Here is a 22,109-nt window from a genome sequence, read left to right as displayed (position 1 = left end):
TTGCACGAAATTTAAGGAAAAAACTTTTAAAACCTATCCATTCAAATATGTCATAACATTTAACATAACAATATATATATCTAGTATATATATTTGAGTTTAAGTTTTGTGCACTATCGCTGTATAAGATTTTCTACACTATCAAGTAATTTTTAAGATAAACTTGATAATTAATTAAGTAATTAATAAAATATTTTTTTGATATAATTATAATTATGGTAAAACATAGTGAGGGAAATTTAAGTCCTCTTTCTTATCTAACCAAAATCAATTCATAGATATCTTCTTAATTAACCAAATTTATTTGGTTTTCGAAATATATTTTTTCATGAGAAGTAATTTTTAATGGCACAAATAATTTCTTAATTGTCATTATTTTTTCTTTTGAAATTTTGGCAAACTCATGATCTGTACAGAAGAAGAATTAAAAAAAAAATAGTATAGCTTTTAATTTTTATCACATACGAATGAGTATTACTATATTACTAAAATGTAGAATTATATAAACATCCCATGTCGTCTCTATAGATAACATGGTTGAACAAGAAAATAATTAATTAGACGTGAGAATTGAATAAAAATTCATGTAGATTCTGTCAATTAATTGGTAAGACTTATAAACAATTGAACAACATATATAGAAAAATTAATGAACGCATAATTGAAACTACACAAGCAATTCTTACCAATCTCGCAAGAGTTGAAACTCCTTCCAAGTATTGCAAAATACATGAAAAAGAGTGGTTGAGCAAGAATTTTTATTAAGTAAGTTTAAAATATGAAGAAATAAATACATGAGGAAGTTAAAGGAGATTCAACATCTATTAGATACACATAAAAAATAATTTTAATCATATATAACAATGTAATTTCCATTAAAAACGGTTCGAATAAACCCCTTAGCGCTACTTGGTTCCGTCCTTCCGCACGAACCAACTCAATCTACCTTATGTGACATTCTATCATATGTATTAGTCTATTTCAAAAAATAGTCTTACTTTTAAATAATTTGAACCTTTTCATTTTAATCTTAATGACAAGTTTTTATCATCACAAAAATAATTATAATTCTATAACATATTTGAAAACATAAATTTCAGAAGTCTTTATTATTCTTCTTAAACTTCATATATAGTCATATACCAACACAAAAATTAAATGTTTCTTATATTACATATACATTTTTTTTTCTTACACATAATCCGAACTACAAGCACTATTGACTGGCTAGTTGACATGAAATAGTTTTGGGTCTAACTCAACAATAAAAGCTATATGTGTCATGACTTTAACCAACGTATGAAAATCGATTGTCACCGCCATTGCCTGCCGGAGCATGTTTCTCCGGAGACCGTACTGGATTGCCGGAAAATCTACTACTCCCCTCCACAATATCATGCCTTGATTTACACATCATCATGCCATATTTAAACCATAGCCACCCTTTTGATTTATTGATCCTCATAATTTGCACATCATGACCAATTTTTTGACTTGCACTACTAGTTTCTATGTAGTGATTTAACTCCTTTAAGATTCTTTCAATCTCATACTTATCAAGAAGGGAAATATTATTATTATTATATTTATCATGAATTGGAACAACAATATTTGATGATGGTTTTCTTATGTGGGAAGACAAGGAAGATGAAGATTGCATTTATTGTTAGAAAAAAAATGGATTTTAGAATGGGAATATGTGGGACTTAAAAGCTAGTTCTACTCTTTATTATATATGAAGAAATATGGTTGCTTTTAGCATAGTGGGGTTAGTAAACAAAAAAATTACGAGGGTTTTAGTAACTTAATCAGTTGGTTAGCTATATCTTTTATTTTGTTGGTCAGAATTTGATTTTTCCTGTGAAATATATTTTAAAATAAAAATAGGGGAATGATTCAAGAACAAGTTATATATATATATATAGCCATAGCTATATAGTGTAGAGAATTTTTAAATTACTAATTTAGTATACGTGCTTTGTATGTGTCTGATTCAACCAATAAACTATATATAATAACCAAATAATTTTAAAAATAGGAATTAATGCTAAGATAAATATTTTATCTATATAAATGATAAAGATGTCATATATGATGGTTAAAAAGTTATTTGAAAACTGTGAACCTTTTTTTAAAAAAAATAATATATAAACTTATTTTGGGAATCATAAAATTTCTATTAAAAAAATGTATTTGAGCTATTAGATACCAAAACATAAATTTAGGGGTTTTATGCCAAATTTTTGGTCTAAGTTATGATGGCAAAATTCCTAATTTTTTCTTATGTAGTTTTACGTTGCTTTCAATCTTTTGTATGTATCTTATAAAAAAAATTATTTTATTTTTTCCATATATTTTAGAATTTCTTAATTATTAATTCTTTTAATATCTTACTGTATATTTTATGACTCCTTAATTTTTAAAATATATTCCTCTTCCCATATATTTTAGGATTGATATAAGTGAAGTTAACTTGATAGCGTAAAAGATTTGGTTAATGTATACAAATTAATTAAATCCAAGATTTAAGAAGCTTTATTCCCTCTAATTCACTTGGCACAATTAGATTAATTTATTTTATTTTACCATGTTTTCATAATTTTTTATTTATTTATTTTTAAAAAGAAAATTTTTAACTACAAAAATGTGACAACTCTGATCTTTACCTACTTTCTGATATCTATATATATCATTTCAAATAATTTAAATATTTATATTCGAATTGATATCCACATTTAATTAATTTTAACTCTCGAATATGTCACATAAAATAGAAACGTAGGCAATTGTATTGTTGTTATTGCTATTGCTACGTGCATCGATTGGTTCAGTTCGATTTTGTGCATTATCGATTTAATTTATCGATTTTTGGTTTTCAATACAGTAAATCAATAACTAAATCAATAAAATATTTATTTTTACCATAAGTTTTTATTTTTTTCTTTAAACAACGCACCTAATTAAACAGTGCAATATAAATTAAAACGAAAAGAATATATACTAATTAAAATATACTTATCATATATTAATTAGTAAACAAACAATTTGGTGTGGCGGTCGGCTGGTTGTTTAGTCTAATTTGTGTGTGGTGAGCACCTAGTAAGTGGCAACTAATGAAGTCATTTACCATTGTTAAACAAACAAAAATAGAGTAAATAATAATTCATTAGCTGTAATCCTAAAACAAAACTGATTAATTATACTGAAAGAATAAGTGGAAAGAAAAAAATTTGCATAATATTCCAATCAAATTTCAATTAATTGAATGTTGTCGTTTTATAATCATATCCACGCAAATGTATTTTTTTTCTTTTTTATAATTAAATATTTTAGGGAAAACTTTATAAGTAGTGTATTAGCATCCTTTTTGTAATAAATAACAAAAAAAAATTCTTTCAAAACGTAGCAAAATGCATTGTATTTGTGTGTCTGCAATAGATTTTTTTGCCAAAAACATCCTTAAACTATACCCCTAACTTAAACTACATCCTTAAAGTATCATTCTTAGCAGATAACATCCTTCAAGTATCATTCTTAGCAGATAACATCTTTCAAGTATTTAAAAATGAACAATTCATCCTTCTCTTAGATATTGTCAAAAAACTAAGGGATCCTACAAAAACATGAGCAGTTCACGTGACTATCAACAAAAATTTTCCTATATAATTTCACTACCTTCTATAAGAAGTTCCTGAAAAAAAATATCAAAAATCCTAGACACTATTGCTTACTAAAACAAAAAATGTTTGGAAGGTGTGAGGTGTTAGGGTTTTGCCTTGATTTTCTTACCTTATTTGAAGTTTATATTTTCCTAAATGAAAAGACAAAACATTACCATAAATGTTTTTATTTTTCCGGAAAGGAAAATATAATATTCTTCCATAATTGGTTTATTCTTTCCTTAGAGGAAAAATTTGGAGATTTATAAATTGAAGATCTCTATTCTCATAGCATAACACAATAGTAGTATTCACAATGTAGACATTTAGAGAGTTTTGTTTATGGAGAGATTTTCTCTCTACAGTTTTAATTTGTTTTCTAATTATGTAGGTCAATTGGTCCTATCATATAATAATATTATGTCTTTTAGTATAGTTTTATGTGTCGTCTAATTTATCAATCATATTATTTGCAATTGTAAGCTTCCGCATAACGCCCTAATCACCCTTCATAACCCAACAAGTGGTATCAGAGCCTATGGTTCAAAGATCCGATGGTTCAATGATCTAATGCTTGAATGAGGTTGAAGACAAGCTCAAGTGGTTTCAAATCAATTTGTAACTAATTTGATGATAAAGAAGATTTTTGTCCAGCTACATGTGGAGAAAAGATTAAAACCATATTTTCAACATTCTTGTTTCTGCATCTTTGAAAATAAAAATAAAATATTTTAAAACTATTTTTAACCCATATATTTTAAACTTTATTTTTTAACTATGGCAAGAAGCAGTGATGAAGACTATGTGAAGAACGAAGATATCATGCATATTCTGAAGAAGACGAATCAAATTTTGTCAGGAAAATCCAGTCAAAAGGGGAGATTTGTTAGGGTTTTCCCTTGATTTTCTTACCTTATTTGAAGTTTATATTTTCCTAAAAGAAAAGACAAAACATTACCATAAATGTTTTTACTTTTCCGGAAAGGAAAATATAATATTCTTCTATATTTGGTTTATTCTTTCCTTAGAGGAAAAAGTTGGAGATCTATAAATTGAAGATCCCTATTCTCATAACATAACACAATAGTATCCACAATGTAGACATTTAGAGAGTTTTGTTTATGAGAAGATTTTCTCTCTACAGTTTTTATTAGTTTTTTAATTATGTAGGTCAATTGCTCCTATCATATAATAATATTATGTCTTTTAGTATAGTTTTATGTGTCGTCTAATTTATCAACCATATTATTTGCAATTGTAAGCTTCCGCATGACGCCCTAATCACCCTTCATGACCTAACATGAGGATACATGATCAGCTCTTTTTTCTCATTTAGTAACGGAAAGAAGCTGGAGCTTAATTAACTTTACCTTTTTCATAGCCACATAGTATTTAGATCAATAAATTTTTGGACCAATCTGACATAGAAGTGATCAAAATATTGATTATGTCTCGCATTTGAGTTTCATTCTACATTATTAAAAGAGAAAGTCTCCAACAAACGTCACTTCTAGCATATTCAACCAAGAAGAAACATATTTCAACAAATAATATTTTTAATATCAAATTACATGAAAAAATAAATGGAAAATTGTCAAATTAAAAGATTTTGCATAATGTTATACTCAATTTCCAAGTTCACGATAGTATTTTTGGCATATCTAAGAATAATAATTACGAAGGGATGACTTGATTTTTATGGGATCTGTTAATTTTCTGATAAATTCAAGTAGAAGGATGAAAATTATTCACTTTTAAATACTTGAAGGATGTTTTCTGCAATATCTAATCCTAATATAACCTACTAATATAGTATTTAATTACATATCAATTGTAGGTGTGACTATGTGCACGTCAATTATATGTTATAGGGTATGTTGTATGTAATGGGGGAACCACCATTTCAAATGATATATGTTATATGTAATGACATGTTCCCGTCATTATAGAAAAGCCAACAAGGAAAAAATTTGGGTCGGAAAACTTTTTCGTAGTAACTTGGAATTTCCCAACCTAGTCCAGATTTGGACAAAATCGGAGTTTGTGAGGTCTAGGGAAATATGGTAGCAATTGGAGGATCTAAATATGAATTTGATCACATTAGTAGATAGATAAGACGTTAAGGAACCCGTATGACTTTACAAAATTGAATTTGGGCGAGTAGAACTCCCAAAATTGATCTTAGCGTGAACGGGTAGTTTCTGAGTGTCGTTGGTTGAAGGTATGTTGTGAAATAGGATCTTGGAATTATTAATTTTGCTCACAGTTACGTGCAAGCCGCTATAGCGGTATTTTCTGCCGCCAGGGCAGGGCCGCTGTAGTGAGTGAGGGCGATGTGGCGGGACAAATGCGACTTAAAGTAGGAAATAAACCCCAAAAATATTTTATTCTGCAATTTTCAAACTTGAGAGCTAAGGAACAAACCCAGGGCTTTTCTTGACAGATTTCACCATTCTTGAGGCTAAAGATAAGATTTTCACTCCTCGAATCCATTTTTCGATCCGTAAAACGTAATCTAATGGGTAATTATCGATGGGGAAGGGTTTCGATCTGGAAATTATGGTGGAAAAAGCCCTAATCTGGGTATGAGGATCATCATGGGTATGTCTAGGGTTGATAAGATTGTTGGTAATTCGGATAATTAGTTATTGTTTATTGATTCTCGTGTTATATTAATTGTTTGTAGACCAAGAACAAGCGGAATGAATTCGAAAAGGGAAGAATCAAGTTTCTTAGGGGATTCAAGCTTGTTTTGAGGTAGGTGATGGTTATGATTCTATGATTGTGTAATGTAGGTTTGTTCTTGCTTCATTATGATACATGTATGTATGTGAATGCTGCATTATATATTGATCACATTATTTGTAAATGAGGATGATTGAATAATTGTTGCCATGAAATCATGACTTGCTTGTATGATTATGAGAATATACTTGTGATTGTGATTGTGGCTTATTGAATGGATCGGTGTTGAGTTTCGACACACTAACTTGGATCGATTTCCATGTTCTGATATAATTATGAAATCGATTGCCACGTTCCGGCGCAATCATTGGATCGGGTACTACGTTCTGATATGCTAACAGTTTGGGTTTGGGTTCCATGAGAGCACCAATGACTAGATATAATTGTGATATTTGAGAATAGTGAAACTGTTCGTTTGTTCGTAAATATTGATGATATTGTATATGTTCGGTGTATGCATGTTATTATTATGTTGTAATGGCTTAAATATTGAGTACATGTCATCTTCAGGCGGCTATTGGTAGACCTCACTTAGAAAATCAGTGATCGTCGTTCGAATTCAAGAGTGAGCCAGTTCTTCCGGGCTGCCATGAGTTCTCTTTTTGTCTATATCCACATTTCAGACTTAGACTTTCTACTTAATTGTTAGTACATTAGTTTGGGGTTACGACCCTTCTTATTTAGATTTATGGATCTTGTTAGAGTTTTGGTACGTTGACTTTTAGGTTCTAGGTTTTACTTCTGCATTTGTTTAGTTGTTAGACTATTGATTTGGAGTTTATGGGAACTCTCTATTTCTTTACTTAGCATCTAACTTGCTTCTGTAACCTTAAATGCTTTAGTATTTTTTATTAAGTTGGTTAGCTAATTAGTATGAATGGTTCTCCCACCGAAGGGTTAGTGTGGGTGTCAATCATGATGGTCTAGGTCGTGACAAATTTGGTATCATAGCCTAGGTTCGTTGATCTCGATGTACCAAAACGAGTCTAGTAGAGTCTTGCGAAACGGTACAGAGACGTCGGTACTTTTCTTCGAGAGGCTATAGGACTTTAGGAAATGTCTATGTCTTCTCTTGTCTCCTTTCGTGCTATAACTTGATTCCAATTGGTATCTGCGATTCAAATTGGTATCTAACCTCCTTCACTCTTCTGTCCGCAGATGGTTAATACTATATTCAACGACGTCAGGCCCGTAGCTCCCGTCAATGCTCCAGCTGAGGAATCTGCAGTGAGAAGTCGCAGTCAAGACAGGGATATAGAAAGAGCTAGGGGTAGAGGCCGATGAAGGGAAGCACCTAATAAGGAGGGAGCACCAATTGGAGATGCTCCCAGAAATGAGACCCCTCCTACGCACCATGATGAGGTAGAGGAGAATGTAGAAGTTAAGGATGAGGAGAATGTTGGACAAGAGGAAGAGGTGTAGGCTGAGACTAAAAGTATTCATCTCATAGACTCAGTGTTAGCTCAACAGATCATGTCATTCTTGAAAGGATTGGTTGGTCCTGGAGTGCTCCCTTCTGTTCAAGCAACTCAAGCTCCTGCCAATCCCCATATTTCTATCACTGCGCCCAAGGTGGGTGGAACTGGAGGTAATGATGCTTTCTTCCATCCCATTTTGGGTCCTTTTATGACTGGTTATGAGCATGAGATATTGACTAAGCTCTTGAAGTTGAAACCGTCTTTGTTCCATGAATCTGAGAGTGAGGATGCATATGAGTTCATCCTAGATTGCTATGAGTGGTTTCATAAGTTAGGAATTGTCCATCAACATGGGGTTGAGTTTGTGACCTTTCAGCTTCAAGGTGAGGCTAAGCAGGGGTGGAGATCTTATGTGGAATGCAGATCTTCAGTTTTACTCCCACTTATTTGGACCTAATTTCATGCTCTGTTTTTAGAGAAATATGTGCCTCAGACTTTGAGAGATCACAAGAAGGATGAGTTCATGGCTTTGGAGCAAGGTGGTATGTCTGTGGCTGCTTATGAGGCCAAGTTTCATGCCTTGTCTAGATATGCTACTCAATTGGTGACTACTGAGGAGGAGAGGATCCGTTTATTTATTAGGGGACTAAATTCTGAGTTGTAGGTATTATCTGTTCATATGCAGGATGAGTTTTAATGAGGTAACATACTTTTTGAAGAAAGTGGAGGGGATGAGGTGAGACGGTCAGGCTAAGGCATTGGCTAAAAGGGCCAAGAACTCAGGTAACTTTCAAGGTTCTTATTCCAAGGGGTCAGGGAGACCAACACTTGTAGCCAGGCCAATTTAGTCTGCTATGCCCGCCTCTATAAGTAATTACTCGGGAACTCCATTGTCACACCCCAAACTCAAGAGGCGTAACTAGCTGAGTTTTTGGCTAAATTCATCCCTCAAGTATAACCCAAACTTAGAGGACATCCTCATGGTATAATTGTGACCAAAAAACATCCTTCTAGTATCCCAAAACTTACATAAGCATCCTTTATGTTAACTACTGTTAAAAACTAACAGAAAGAAAAACATGTGCCAAGCACATGACTTCCCCCAAATCCCCATATACTATACTATTGATTTCCTCCCAAATCTTGCCCGATCAGCTTCCAAAAACAAAACTTCATCTTCTTCTGAACTTAAGCAACCAGACAAGTTATTTTTCAACAGAAGAACTGAAGCTGGAGTTATTTTCTATCTCCTCTTTCCTTGCCTCACAAACAAGGTAAACGAAATAGTCATTGAAGAGGTTTTGGTTTTACCATTACTGTAGTATATTTGTTATTTCTCAAACTAAACATCGTTTTCATTCTCAATAACATTAGATTTTGTAGATTGAAAAACAAGAAACAATACGAAGAATGTTGGCTCGAAGTTTAACTGACAGATCTGTCACACCCAACTATGGTATTGTTGATATTCAAAACCTTTAAGCATTTGTTAATATCATATATAACAGATTTTTCAGTAACTTATACATGTTATGATATTAGTTTTATTGAACTTGTACTTCATTCTTGGCTTTATATATTTCATATTTTTTATATATAAGAAGAAGTTCTATATTTGTGTAGATCCTATTTCTGAGGCATCCCTTTTCACAATTAAAGTACATCATGGCGAATCATTTGTGCATGGTCCGACAAGAGGCTACATAGGTGGAAAAGTTATATTTTTTTACTATGTAAACAGAACAATGATAAGCTTATCAGATTTTAAAAATATGGCCGAACAATGTGGTTATGACAAGGAGTCTGTGGTGTTCTGGCACAAGTATGGTTTAACCCTTTATAAGGTTCGGTTAGTTGGTAGCAACATTGAAGTAGCTAAATTTGCTACTTGCATTCCAAAGGATAGAGTGATTGAGATATATTTTGAACATTTGAATTTCTATCATGATGATCATCAACATTGCGAGAAGACGGGAATGGATTCTTTGCCAACAAGTGATACAGAAGCAAATAGTGATGATTCTCATGATGATGATTTTGAAGATTTTGATTATTCATTAGAGGAAGATGATATATTATTTTCTAAATATATTGATCCTTCTGCTGAATCTTTTGGGATCAATATAAATCAGCGACATGAGAAAAATGATGAAAATCAAGATTATGTAAATGAAAAGATGCGGAATGTGGAAGGTGATTCAGATTGTGTAGATTCTGATGATACAGGGAGTTTAAATAGTGATTGCAATTTTGAAAATGAAGATTCTAACTTTCCGAAGCACAATCCAAAAACGAATGCCCTTAATCCCAAATTGGAGTTGGGAATGATATTCGGTAACAAGAAAGAATTCAAAGAAGCTGTGATTGCAAATCAAGCCAAAATAGGAAAGTCAATTGAGTGGATCAAAGATGACAGAAGAAGAGCAAGGGCCAAATGTAGGAAAAATGGATGTAACTGGAGGATATTGGGTTCATCGATGCAAAGGGACACATCTTTTCAAATAAAGACGTTTGTCCCCAAGTATACTTATTTTGGGTGGAATTATAACAACAAAAATATCAATTCCAGTTGGATTGCAAGGAGGTATGTTGATAGAGTTAGATCAAATAAGAATTGGAAAACATTAGAATTTAGAGATACATTAAGTAGGGAATTACGGCTACATGTAAGTATGCATCAAGCAAGAAGGGCAAAGGAAAAGGCTATTGTAATGATCGATGGAGATATAAATGTTCAGTTTAGTATATTATGGAATTATTGCAATGAAATTGTTCGAACCAATCTTGGGACTTCCGTTTTCCTGAAAGTAACTCCAAATGAGATACCTAACAAGTTGATGAGATTTCAAAGGTTTTATATTTGTTTTGCAGCATGTAAAGTAGGATTCAAGGCTGGTTGTAGGAAGATTGTTGGGGTCGATGGGTGTTGGCTGAAGGCCACCATGTATGGGGCACAGTTATTATCAGCGGTTACTTTGGATGGAAATAACAACATCTTTCCAATAGCTTATGCAATAGTTGAGAAGGAAAATAAGGAAACATGGTGTTGGTTTTTAACATATTTAATGAACGACCTTGAAATTGAAGAGCAATACCTGTGGACTTTTATGTCAGATAAGCAAAAAGGGCTCATTGAAGCTTTTGATTTAGTGTTGCCTGGTGTTTCTCATAGATTTTGTGTGCGACATTTGCATAGCAATTTCAAGAGAGCTGGATATTCTGGAATGGCTTTAAAAAATGCTCTTTGAAAGGCTGCTTCAGCAACAACTATTGACAGGTTTGATGTTTGTATGACTGATTTGTTTGAATTAGATAAAGATGCTTATGCATGGCTTTCTGCTAAAGTGCCTAGTGAATGGTCAAGATCACATTTCTCGCCTCTTCCTAAATGTGACATTCTTTTGAACAACCAATGTGAGGTTTTTAATAAGTTTATTCTTGATGCAAGAGATAAACCAATTGTTAAACTTCTGGAGACCATTAGGCACTTACTCATGACAAGAATTAATTCTAATAGGGAGAAAGCTGAAAAATGGAACTTGAATGATATTTGTCCTACTATTAAGAAGAAGTTGGCCAAAACTATGAAGAAAGCTGCTAATTATATTCCCCAAAGGTCGAACATGTGGAACTATGAGGTAATTGGGCCGGTCGAAGGTGATAATTGGGCTGTTGACTTATATAACAGAACCTGTAGTTGTAGGCAATGGGAATTATCAGGAGTTCCTTGTAAACATGCTATATAAAATTTATGAAGTTCCGATATTGCCTATGAATGGTCCTGATTTATGGCCGAATTCACAGAATCCTCCACTATTACCACCTTTATACTTGAAGAAGACAAAGAAAGGGAAGAAACAAAAACTAAGAAAGAAAGAAGATGATGAGCCGGGAGCTAGCAGGATGAAGTTAAAAAGGAAACAAAAATCAGTTTATTGTAAGAAATGTGGTAGGCCTGGCCATAATAGTAGAACTTGCACTCCTTCATCTGATGCCGTTGAAATTCATCCATCGGACCATCCTTGTAGTTTGGACTCCATCATGATCGAGAGAGCATCAAGTTATCATAATGTGGAAAAGCTACCTGTAAGAGTGTTCAAATATTCTCATCTAAATTTCAATTATTTAAGTTTTTTAATATAGTATATAAATGCAAATATGTAATATTTTCATTTCTTATTTCAGGTTAGAAAAGGCAAATCTCAAGTCGGCCATCAAAGTTACATTTTCCAGACATCTCAAAATGGCAGGAACGATTGAAGAAATTACTTCTTTTTTATTTATTGAGTTATTTTTGTTCTTGTATATCAAACTGCATTGAGTTTTTTTTGTTCTTGTGTATCAAACTGATGATATGCTACTGGTTTTGCTGTTCATTTACTTATTCTGTTAATTTAATGGTACTAGACTCTGTTTCTACTTATTTTTATTGGTTTTTCTACTGTTTTGCTGGTCTTTTCGTGTTGTTTTTCTTATGTTTTGCCAAACAATTTGTTGTTTACTATTGGTTTACCAATTTTTCCGTTGTATTGCTGTTTGTTTTTGTTGTTTTATGCTAGTTTGGTGTTGTTTTGCTGATTTTCTTGTTGTTTATATACTGGTTTATCAACTTTTTTGTTGTTTTCTAGTGTGTTGTTGTGTTTGGCTAATTTGGTATTGTTTTGCTGATTTTTATGCTATTTTTGTACTGATTTACCAGTTTTCATAATTGTTTTTCCTTGTTTTTAATTAGCTGCCTTGATGTATTCTTGAGTGTGCTTTTTGTGCAAGTTTTGGTCCTATTTTTCAGGTGAAATATTAGCCTTTTTTGTTGAAATGCTCAAGGTGGAAAAAAGAAGAAAAAACAAATGTTTTTAGGCAACTCAGAGTACTTTCATTGCGCTTGGCAAACACACAAGATACGTTTAATACGAAAAACTCAAAGCGAGACTGATCCAACATAAAACGACTACTTTTACTACAACTCCAAATTCTCGTCTTCTCTCTTTTCAAAGTGAGGCCAATCCTTCCTCTTATCGGCTTACTTCTTTTTCAGACGCGATGCATTTCTATGAGCGTTGTTTATCATTTCTCAACTAGGCACATTAGGCTTGTCTCGCTTCCTCTTTGCTCGCATAGGAGAATGGATATGTATGAGTTATATGAGCAGTCAATTTCAACCCTCAGTTAGGGACGCATTTTCTAAAGGTTAAACTGAAAGTGGGACAGAGCAAATTATTTTTCTGTACAAACATATGAAAGAAGAGTCTGCACGTGAGCTATTGTTTATAAAAAGATAAAGCAATCAATTTACAGTATCTGGAGACTTTGGGAGGAAAGTCATGTGCTTAGCACATGTTTTTCTTTCTGTTAGTTTTTAACAGTTAGTTAACAGAAAGGATGTTTATGCAAATTTTGGGATAGTAGAAGGATGTTTTCTGTTCACAATTATACCACAAGGATGTACCCTAAGTTTGAGTTATACTTGAGGGATGGTTTTAGCCAAAAACACTCTAACTAGCTCCTAATGCCAAAACTCAGGCCCGGGCCTACCCTGTTGAACCATTTGCTACTAGCGCATGGCAACCACACACAATCAAGAAAACAAACAAGTATATCTCGGCTTAAAACTAAACCCTCGGCCGGCAAGGCCCCTGTCAACTGATCTATAAAAGAAATAGCTACTCCCAGGAGATCATATAAATAAATAAATAGTCAACTAGCACAGAATTCCTAATTGGGTCGTCGAGGCCACCATGATATCTATACCAAAACTAAAGCATGTATATATTAATACAATACATCAAATAGCTCACAAGCTTCAGCAAACCAACAACATAGGCCAGTATGGCCATAACGTAGCTATACACCCCACACACTAGTTTGCAAGCCTCTAAGAGTAGTAAACATTAGCGGGACAGGGCCCCAACCTACCCATAAAGATATATACAACAAAAGGTAACAAACCTCCCAACTCTGGCAGCTCTGGAGGAAAGGGGATAGCCAATCGGAGAAAAGTCAATCCTGCTGCTGAGGAGGTCTACTCGGTCGTCTGTCAAGACCTGCATGCATGAATGCAGCGCCCCCAGGAAATGGGGCATCAGTACAAAATAATGTACAGAGTATGAAATGTTGTAGACTAAATGAGCAAGTATCATAATATACCAAAAGCAATCAGGTAAGGAAATCAAATTTAGATAAGCATGTCAACCCACTACTGAATCTAATAAAATACAATAATGATCAAACATCAACCTAACCAAGCCCACATAAGCCCGGTAGGTACAAACAACATACCACCTACTTAGGTCCCCCAAACACCCAGAAGGTGCCAAATCAATCTACATAACCTTATCGGTAGTCCCTTGTCTTTTTAAGAAGTCACATAGCCCTTTTTGGGAACGATATAGCCCCTTAGGCAGCGCATAGCCCTCTTAGGCAACATCATAGCTCTGTGGACTGCACGTAGCCCTCTTTTGCATCACATAGCCCTGTAGGCAATACATAACCTTCTTTGGCGTCAAAATAGCCCCGTAGGCAACACATAACACTCTTTGGCATCAATATAGCCTCATGGGCAACACATAGCCCTCTTTGGCAATAACAAAGTCCTATTAGACAACATCACAGCGCCCATAGGCAGTTCATAGCTCAACAGCTAACCACAATAGCCCCAAGGGCGACAACAAACAATTAAATAGGCTACAGGCGAGCAATTTATCTATAAATAATATATATGAGTAATGTCCAAGTCGTTCCTAACTTAGGGTTGTTCTGAACAGATTATGAGTCCCTAAAATGAGGGTTTATAACCACTCAATCAGCCAACCACTCATAATTACATCTACAACATAACTAACATTAACTACTCTATTATATCGCTCTCAAGCTCTAAGGAAACATGTCGAACGAAGGGAGTAGCCTTAACATACCTTTTCCTTTATAATTTATGCTGAAAACACCTTTGTCCACACTACTACAGCACTAAAGAAAAAGGTAAAATCAATCAGTAATTAAGGATAAAAATTACTACGACAATTCGACAATCGATACGGATTCCTATCGTAAACTACAATCCAAGACCTAAGGTATCCGTAAACTGATAAAAGGTGATTCCTACCTTTCTTTAAATGAACAAAACAGTTGAATACAATCACTCCACTGCAAAAAACCCTACTGCCATAACCTCCATGGAGCTACACCGCTTAATTCACCGTGAAAATTATACCAAAATGACGAGCTCACGACGTAGGGTAATTTTCTATAAAAAGCCAAGAAGAGATCATGAACACACAAGGATGATTTGAGGAGTATTTTTTCTGATTTTCATGGGTTTCTCACGATTTGGAGTGAAGAAAAATGAAGAAGATGCTATCTTATAAGCTTCCACCGACTTATGGGACCCACCTCACATGCCTGCTTGCACAGTCTCGCAAAAACGTAAATATCTCTCTATTCTAAAGTTGTATGAACAAACCATTTGATGTGTTGGAAACTACACTCGTAGACCTTCGATTTGATGAGTCGTGGGACCCATAACTCGTTATAGATTAGGAGAAAACTTCCAAAATATTTGACCCAAATTTCAGAGAAATCTTTAAAAAGGATTTTACGATAACTTTCGCCCACTTTTATTTTGCGATTTACCTTTCTTCTAAACTTGATATACAACCCTTGAACACTTAAAATATGACATACCACATCATTTTTAATTTATTACTCACCATTTTTGTCTTTCCACGAATGTGCGAATTAATTTAGACGTTTAGAAAAGTTGGGTTGTTACATCCACCTCATAATTTGATTCAGGATAGTCAGGGAGTCGCACCTTTGGCGGGCAACAGGCCTTCTTTTGATATTACACGTTAGAACTATAGAGAACCTGGGCATATGAGGAGAGATTATCCTCACCCGCGCATGTCGAATTCTGCGCAGTAGCAGTCTAGGGAAGTGGTACCAGCGGGAAATGGTAATAATGGTCGATAACGTCCACAAGGTGGACGAGAAGGTAATCAGTAAGGCTGTGGGATAGAGAAAATGGTAACGCATGCAGAGGTGCAGTGTAGCCAGGCAGGTAAGTAACTCGTCAAGATGATATGTCTCAATGTTATGCCTTTCCAGGCAAGAGTGAGGCAGAGGCGTCTGACGCAATGATCACAAGTACTATTCTTGTCTATGACCGGATAGCTAATGTGTTATTTGATCCGGGTTCTACTTATTCTTATGTATCCGTGCGATTTGCCTCAGAATTTGCTATGATTTGTGATATACTTAATACCCCCATCTATGTTTCTACCCCAGTTGGAGAGTCTGTCATAGTCACCCATGTCTATCGTGGTTGTCCTATTTTGTTTATGGGTTTTCAGACTTGGGATGATTTGGTGATTTTGGATATGATTGACTTTGATATACTCTTAGGCATGACTCGGTTGTCCCCTTATTGTTGACACCCAATTTTGGACCTCCACAATATATATTAATCATCGAGTTTCTTAAATTCCAAACGATTTGAAATAATTGACTTTGTAAAGTTCAAAATGTTTTTCAAGTTACTTTTAATCAATTTCATCATTTTTATAATTTTTATGTAATATATATGTTTTATATAATTTGTATATAATTAGTATATTTTATAAACATTTCGAAAATCATCTCAAAAAGATTTTAAACTTTTAGTAAGTATTTTATTAAATTAGTTTAGTATAAATTATAGTTATAATTTCGAGTTATTTAAATTAGTTAGTTTATAATTAAGTTAATTATTTTATTTCATCAAAATTAAGAAGCTCATTAATTAATTATATTAATTCGTCCTATTTAAGTTTTAGCCGAATTTGCTAATTAAATATCAATTTGGCTAATTTCTTAATTCCCATTTAGCCATTTTTCCTATTGCAAATCTAACCCAATTTAAATCCTTTTTAGACTTAAGTTTTGGGCCTTTTTCAGCCGGCCCAGTTCCAATTCAATACCTTCCTTCAGCAGCCCACTCTTAACCAACCAAAATTCAAACCCACTAATTTAATACCAAACAAACCCATTCCAACAATACAATACATACAACACCAAACCAACCCAATCCCTGACCCGGCCCCATCCCCATATTCCCTTTCAATTTCAATACATCAACAGTAGCAGTACCAAAACCGACCCCTGCTTCTTCTTCCTTCCAAACAACGGACAAGCAACGTTCAAATCCCAACAAATCCGGAAATCAGCAGGTGTCTGTTTGCGCCCATACTCTTCATCGTCCCTTTCCCCCCTTTTCACGGAAATCAGCTTTTGCCCATCCCTTTTACTGTGGTTTCAAAAATAGCAGAGAGGATTGAAATTGTGGTTTGAATTCTTAATGGATTTTCCCCCCTAAAACGATTTTTTCTTCTTCTATATATTCCCTCTTTCAATCACTGTTTAAGGGGGGATTTTTTTTGGCAAGAACTTATAGAGAAATACATCTTAAATATATATATAAGTTCTTCCTTTGCTTGTAAGCTGCTAGTATTCATAGCAGTTTCCGGAAGATCGCAGTCGGTGGTCAAGTCGTTACTCCTTGTTCATCCTGTCCCTGTTCGCTGCCCACAACAAGTTAAACAACTCTCGGCCTCTTCCCTTCTTCTTTCCGATTTCGATGAGTGTTAAATCAAGAAATATTTGTAGTTGGGTTATGAGTTGATCTTATATAGTTTGAGCCTAAGTTTTCTCTTCTTCGTAGCCTTTCCAAAACTATTATGTGTATTTCGTATTCAAAATGATTTTATCACCTGTTTGATATGCTTTTCTCTATTTATGGCTCTTCTCGAGTTTTTCTTAACATGAGTTGTGCTCATTTCGATTTCTATTTGTTTATTCGTTGATCATCTTAATACCACTCCGTCCATGCTTTTCTCTATACTCTTTTCTAAATATTTTTCTCAAATTGATTTATACTTATCACATTTCAAAAAATGTGATTTTTCTAGAGATAGTCAAATTACGACACGAGAGAAATGGCGACTCCGCTGGGGATTTAATTAAGTTCTAACCATAAGATTTGACTTGTTTGACTAATTGTATTAATTTCTAAATTGTTTATTTGCTCTCAACGTGTTTAAATTGATATAACTGTCATTGCATTTCATGACATTTTCTCTTTTATGTATAGTATATTATAGGACGGTTTTGCGGAACCGCAACCGGACTTTTTTATACTCAACCCTTTTTCGAAATGATCGGCAATTTATTGGTTCGTCATGCGTCCAATGGTTGTCGTGAATTCCAGCCTAAGTTGTCCACTTGGGTTCCCGGTCTCTCAAAAGCCTCTCTTAGTCAACTAGCGTAGAACGAAACTAAATCCCGACTTTTACCGCATTTTGAACTAAGTTGACCCAACAACCAAGGCGTGTTGGCCCATTAGAAGCCCACCTTGTGTCTATTTGGCCCATCTTGCCAATAAAGAGACAATCATATTTATGTTTTAATTGAAGGATGTATATGTATTTTTAAAACAAATCAATTATCTAATGGGGGCAGGGGAAACTTACCTTTGTCTGTTTTTTCTTGTAGAATAAATCCAGTACATGAGCCTCTAAGAACCCGAATGGTGACCATACCTGACCCCTATCTCCAAGTTTGGTGGAAGTTCATGAACAACGGGGACAAGGGAAAAGTTCAAAAACACATAGGCAATCTCCCGTCATTGATGGAAATGGTGACTTGGCCCGGTTTAATTGGAACAATGGTAAAGTTTTGGGACAGCGACAATATGGTATTTCGGTTCGGGGAAGTGGAGATGACGCCGACTATTGAAGAAGTCCTGGCAAGTTACGAAAGTGTTGGCATGTGCAACAAAAGGAGGTTCCAACCCGATACAGATCTCCTTTTCCCAAAAACATGGGATTTTGATGAAATTAAAGAAAAACTGTCACTCGTCAAAGCTGATTGGATGGACAAGCTACCCGGGCCAAACATTCCGCTTCGAAAGCTTTATTACCGATTCGGACGTGCAAGAGCATATGAAATGTTCAAAGAAGAGTTTGTCTCAGAAGAGAAATGGAAGGAGACATGTCCTCTTGCCTTTGCGATATGCCTACTTGGGATGATGGTATTTCCCGAGGGACCAAACTATACTATCCATCCGAGTGTAATAATGGTCACTCATGCTATCTTTTATGGGGTGGGCTACGGGTCAGCGACTAAGTACTACACTTTGGCTCCCATGATTTTGGCCGACATTTATAGGGCTTTGGACAAATGTCACAGCGGAGAGCGTTTCTTTCAGGGATGCAACCTAATACTTCAATGGTGGATGATGAGACACTTGATCAAAGCACATAAACTAGAAGAATCAGATTCGTTGAGACGATCAGACCAATTTGCAAGTCATGATTGGTGGATGTACCATAATCATTGCAACAAAACTGGAGGTTTAAAATTCTGGTATCCAAGACTTCAAGGGCTAAAAGAAGAAAATGTGCAATGGTCGATAGAAAGTCTGGTGGTAACAAAGCAAATGGTGATTCGAGCGGAAAAGACCCCTTACCCCTTACTTGATATTTGCCGGGTTAAGAGGGACTAGACCATATGCTCCCGGTCGAGTCCTTAGACAGCTGGGAGGGAAATAGAAGATTCCCCAAATTACGGACATGAAGAAATTTGCAACCGATCATGAAAATGGACGAGTCTCTTATGCTGAAGACATGTGTAGGGCATGGAAGACTCGAAGGATATTGGGCGAACCAGTACCAAATAGATTTTGTCCTGAATGTTCTAGGGATTACAAGGAATGGTTGAAGAAGAGCCTCGCCGGTACTATCGAGCCTGGTCCAAATGTCCCCCATATTATTGCAGATGTTGGGGCCAAGCATCAAATTCGACTTCATCGACTCCAAGACAAGTATGACAAGAATGAGTTGGACCATTTACGCCGACATTCAGAGGACGCCAAAGTCATAGCTCAATTGAAGCAGGGGTTACGAAGAGCCAGGCAATGCATGTCAGAACTAGATGATAGCATGGAGAAGCAGATTCAGTCGGTTGAAAGGTTCAGACATCAAGAAGGGGCTCGGTTGGCAAAAGATCACCTATGGGCGAACAGATATGCTATGTGGGAAGAGTTCAGCATCGCCAAGAGGACCAGACTTGGTGAAAGATCAGGATGAGCTTGGAGTTTGTTATCATCCCCTGCGTGGGATTGCTTTATTTGTACTTTGTCTTGCAATTTATTTTCCGAACTCTTTTCCCCAATTTTATGTTTGTCAAACATTTTTGAATGCTATTAATGAAATATTTTGGGGATAATGAATTGGCTTAAAAAGACATATACATCCTACAATTCGCTAGGCCTACCCTTGGCGCAAAAGGGTCACATGCATGTTTAGGATGCGATATTTGTTAGTTTACTCGTGTGCTTTAACTGTTTATGTGATACGTTGCTTTGAATGAGGACATTTTTAGCCCACTCTTTGTCAAATTTTTCTGAAAACTGTCAAATACAAGTCACTACCAAAATGTCCGACCAAAATTCCACGAGTTTTGAGTTTCTCAGCCAGAAATAAAATCTTACTATCAAATCCTAAAACATTACTCTATCATCTCAGAAAAGGTAAAATTGCTTCTAAGATGGAAAAAGGGAAGGGCATCGACATAGAGCTAAGTGAGGAGGATTTGAGGATGAAATTACAGCGGCTCAGACAAGAGATCCAAGAAACCAGGAAAAGGAGAATAGAAGTGGAGTTTGCCACCGCAATCGCACGAATCGCAAATGCGGCACTAGATGCAGAATTGGCAGCAAAGATGACAAAATGTGTTGTTATAGATGAAGAGACAATTGTTGTGCGGAAGAAGCGCGATGCCCTCAAAGATATGACCATGATGCTTCAGAAGCCACTTGAAAAACACATTTTATTCAACCAAGAGGCCAACATCAGTGGTCCCGAAGACACCGGACCTGAGCTACTGAAGAAGATACTGGGGAGGAAATTGTCTATAGGCCTCCTGTTCAGGGACGATGGAGGGAAGGAAATGAGAAAACCACCCACGAAACATATGAGTTTACCCCCGTGATTAATGCGACAATTAGAAATATAATGGCTTGGGTGGAGGCACATTTTATCTTTTAGGAGCTTTATTGTCTGTTTTCACTTTCCTTGTAATCTTCAAGAAATGAATGAATGAAAATGAAACTTCCTTTGTATTCGAACTACGTAGGGCCTGAATTCTCCTTCGGACATACGTAGGCAGCCTTTCAAGGCCCGGCCCCTATCTTTTTCAAATTTTCTTTCCCCCCTTCATTCTACAATGAAACATTGAGTTCAGATCAACAAATGCCCAAAGATGCAGTAAGAAATCCTTAGCTCAACGCAATTTAACCTTTCTGAGTCACCAACCTCAACATAAAAACAAGCAAATTCCTGCTTGTTCAAAAGTCAGTCCCCATTATTCGTGGGTTAGCATGTTCTCAAACAAAGCAACTTTTTATGTGTTTATCTGCTTTCTATGTGATATTTTGCATTATTTGTGCTGAATCAAAACTAACAGATTTGCCTTTGAGTTGTTTTTCTCAACAGGTAGTTAGAACTGGTCTGTGTCGATAAGCTGGCTGATCATCCTTATTTCACTAGATCTAAAGGTCCTACGGATTCCTTCCCCGATCAAAGTTCACAAAAGGGAAGAGCAACAATGGGTGATAACAACGAAGAGACCAGTCTTACTGATGTCGTGGTGGCTCAGCCCGCCCTTGCTGATCAGAATGAACTGATCCTGCAGTTGATGCAACAAATTGCTGAGATGAGGGTCGACAGCCTTTTACCAAACACCACCCCCTCCTCAAAATAACCAACCCCTCCAAGCACCACTCCCTTCCCCCAACTGCAAACCACCAAACTGGCCTACCCCCTCCAAAGCCAAAATGCTAACCGCCCGCACATTTCCCTCCACTACCAAAATCAACATACCAACCCCCAGGCTTTCCCTCAAATTACCAAGCCACTCAAAATGCCCAAAGTCCCTCCATTGCTCCACCACTACCCCAAAAATCTACCTTCCAAATACCCGTCCCCAACGAGCATGACAACCATGGTTCGGAGCTCGACCACTATGAGGAGAGGGAGAGAGAGTGGAGGTCAAAAGAAGAGACCGCCAAGATAGATATGAAGGAGGAAATTAAAAAGGCCATGAAGGAGTTGAACTGCATTCCAGAGGTCGCCGGGTTGAGTTACGAAGACCTGTGCATTCATCCGAATTTGGACCTCCCGGAAGGGTTCAAGGTGCCAAAATTCGACATCTTCGGAGGAACGGGGAACCCCTTAGCACACCTGAGGGCCTACTGTGA

The 22,109-nt window shown here is 35.6% G+C and overlaps 1 protein-coding gene across 1 annotated transcript; it reads left to right on the top strand.

Moving 5' to 3' along the window:
- Positions 1-9,594: 9,594 nt before the first annotated feature.
- Positions 9,595-11,568, top strand: LOC107060488 (uncharacterized). Its single transcript, XM_015308456.1, has 2 exons — positions 9,595-11,001; positions 11,074-11,568. The coding sequence occupies exons 1-2, from the start codon at positions 9,595-9,597 to the stop codon at positions 11,566-11,568; spliced, it is 1,902 nt and encodes a 633-aa protein (XP_015163942.1).
- Positions 11,569-22,109: the final 10,541 nt, after the last annotated feature.

The sequence above is a fragment of the Solanum tuberosum genome, unplaced genomic scaffold (genome assembly GCF_000226075.1).
Source record: "Solanum tuberosum cultivar DM 1-3 516 R44 unplaced genomic scaffold, SolTub_3.0 scf00086, whole genome shotgun sequence".
Lineage (NCBI taxonomy): Eukaryota > Viridiplantae > Streptophyta > Magnoliopsida > Solanales > Solanaceae > Solanum > Solanum tuberosum.
Note: the sequence above shows the minus strand (reverse complement) of the source record. Positions and strands in the feature narration are given on the sequence as shown.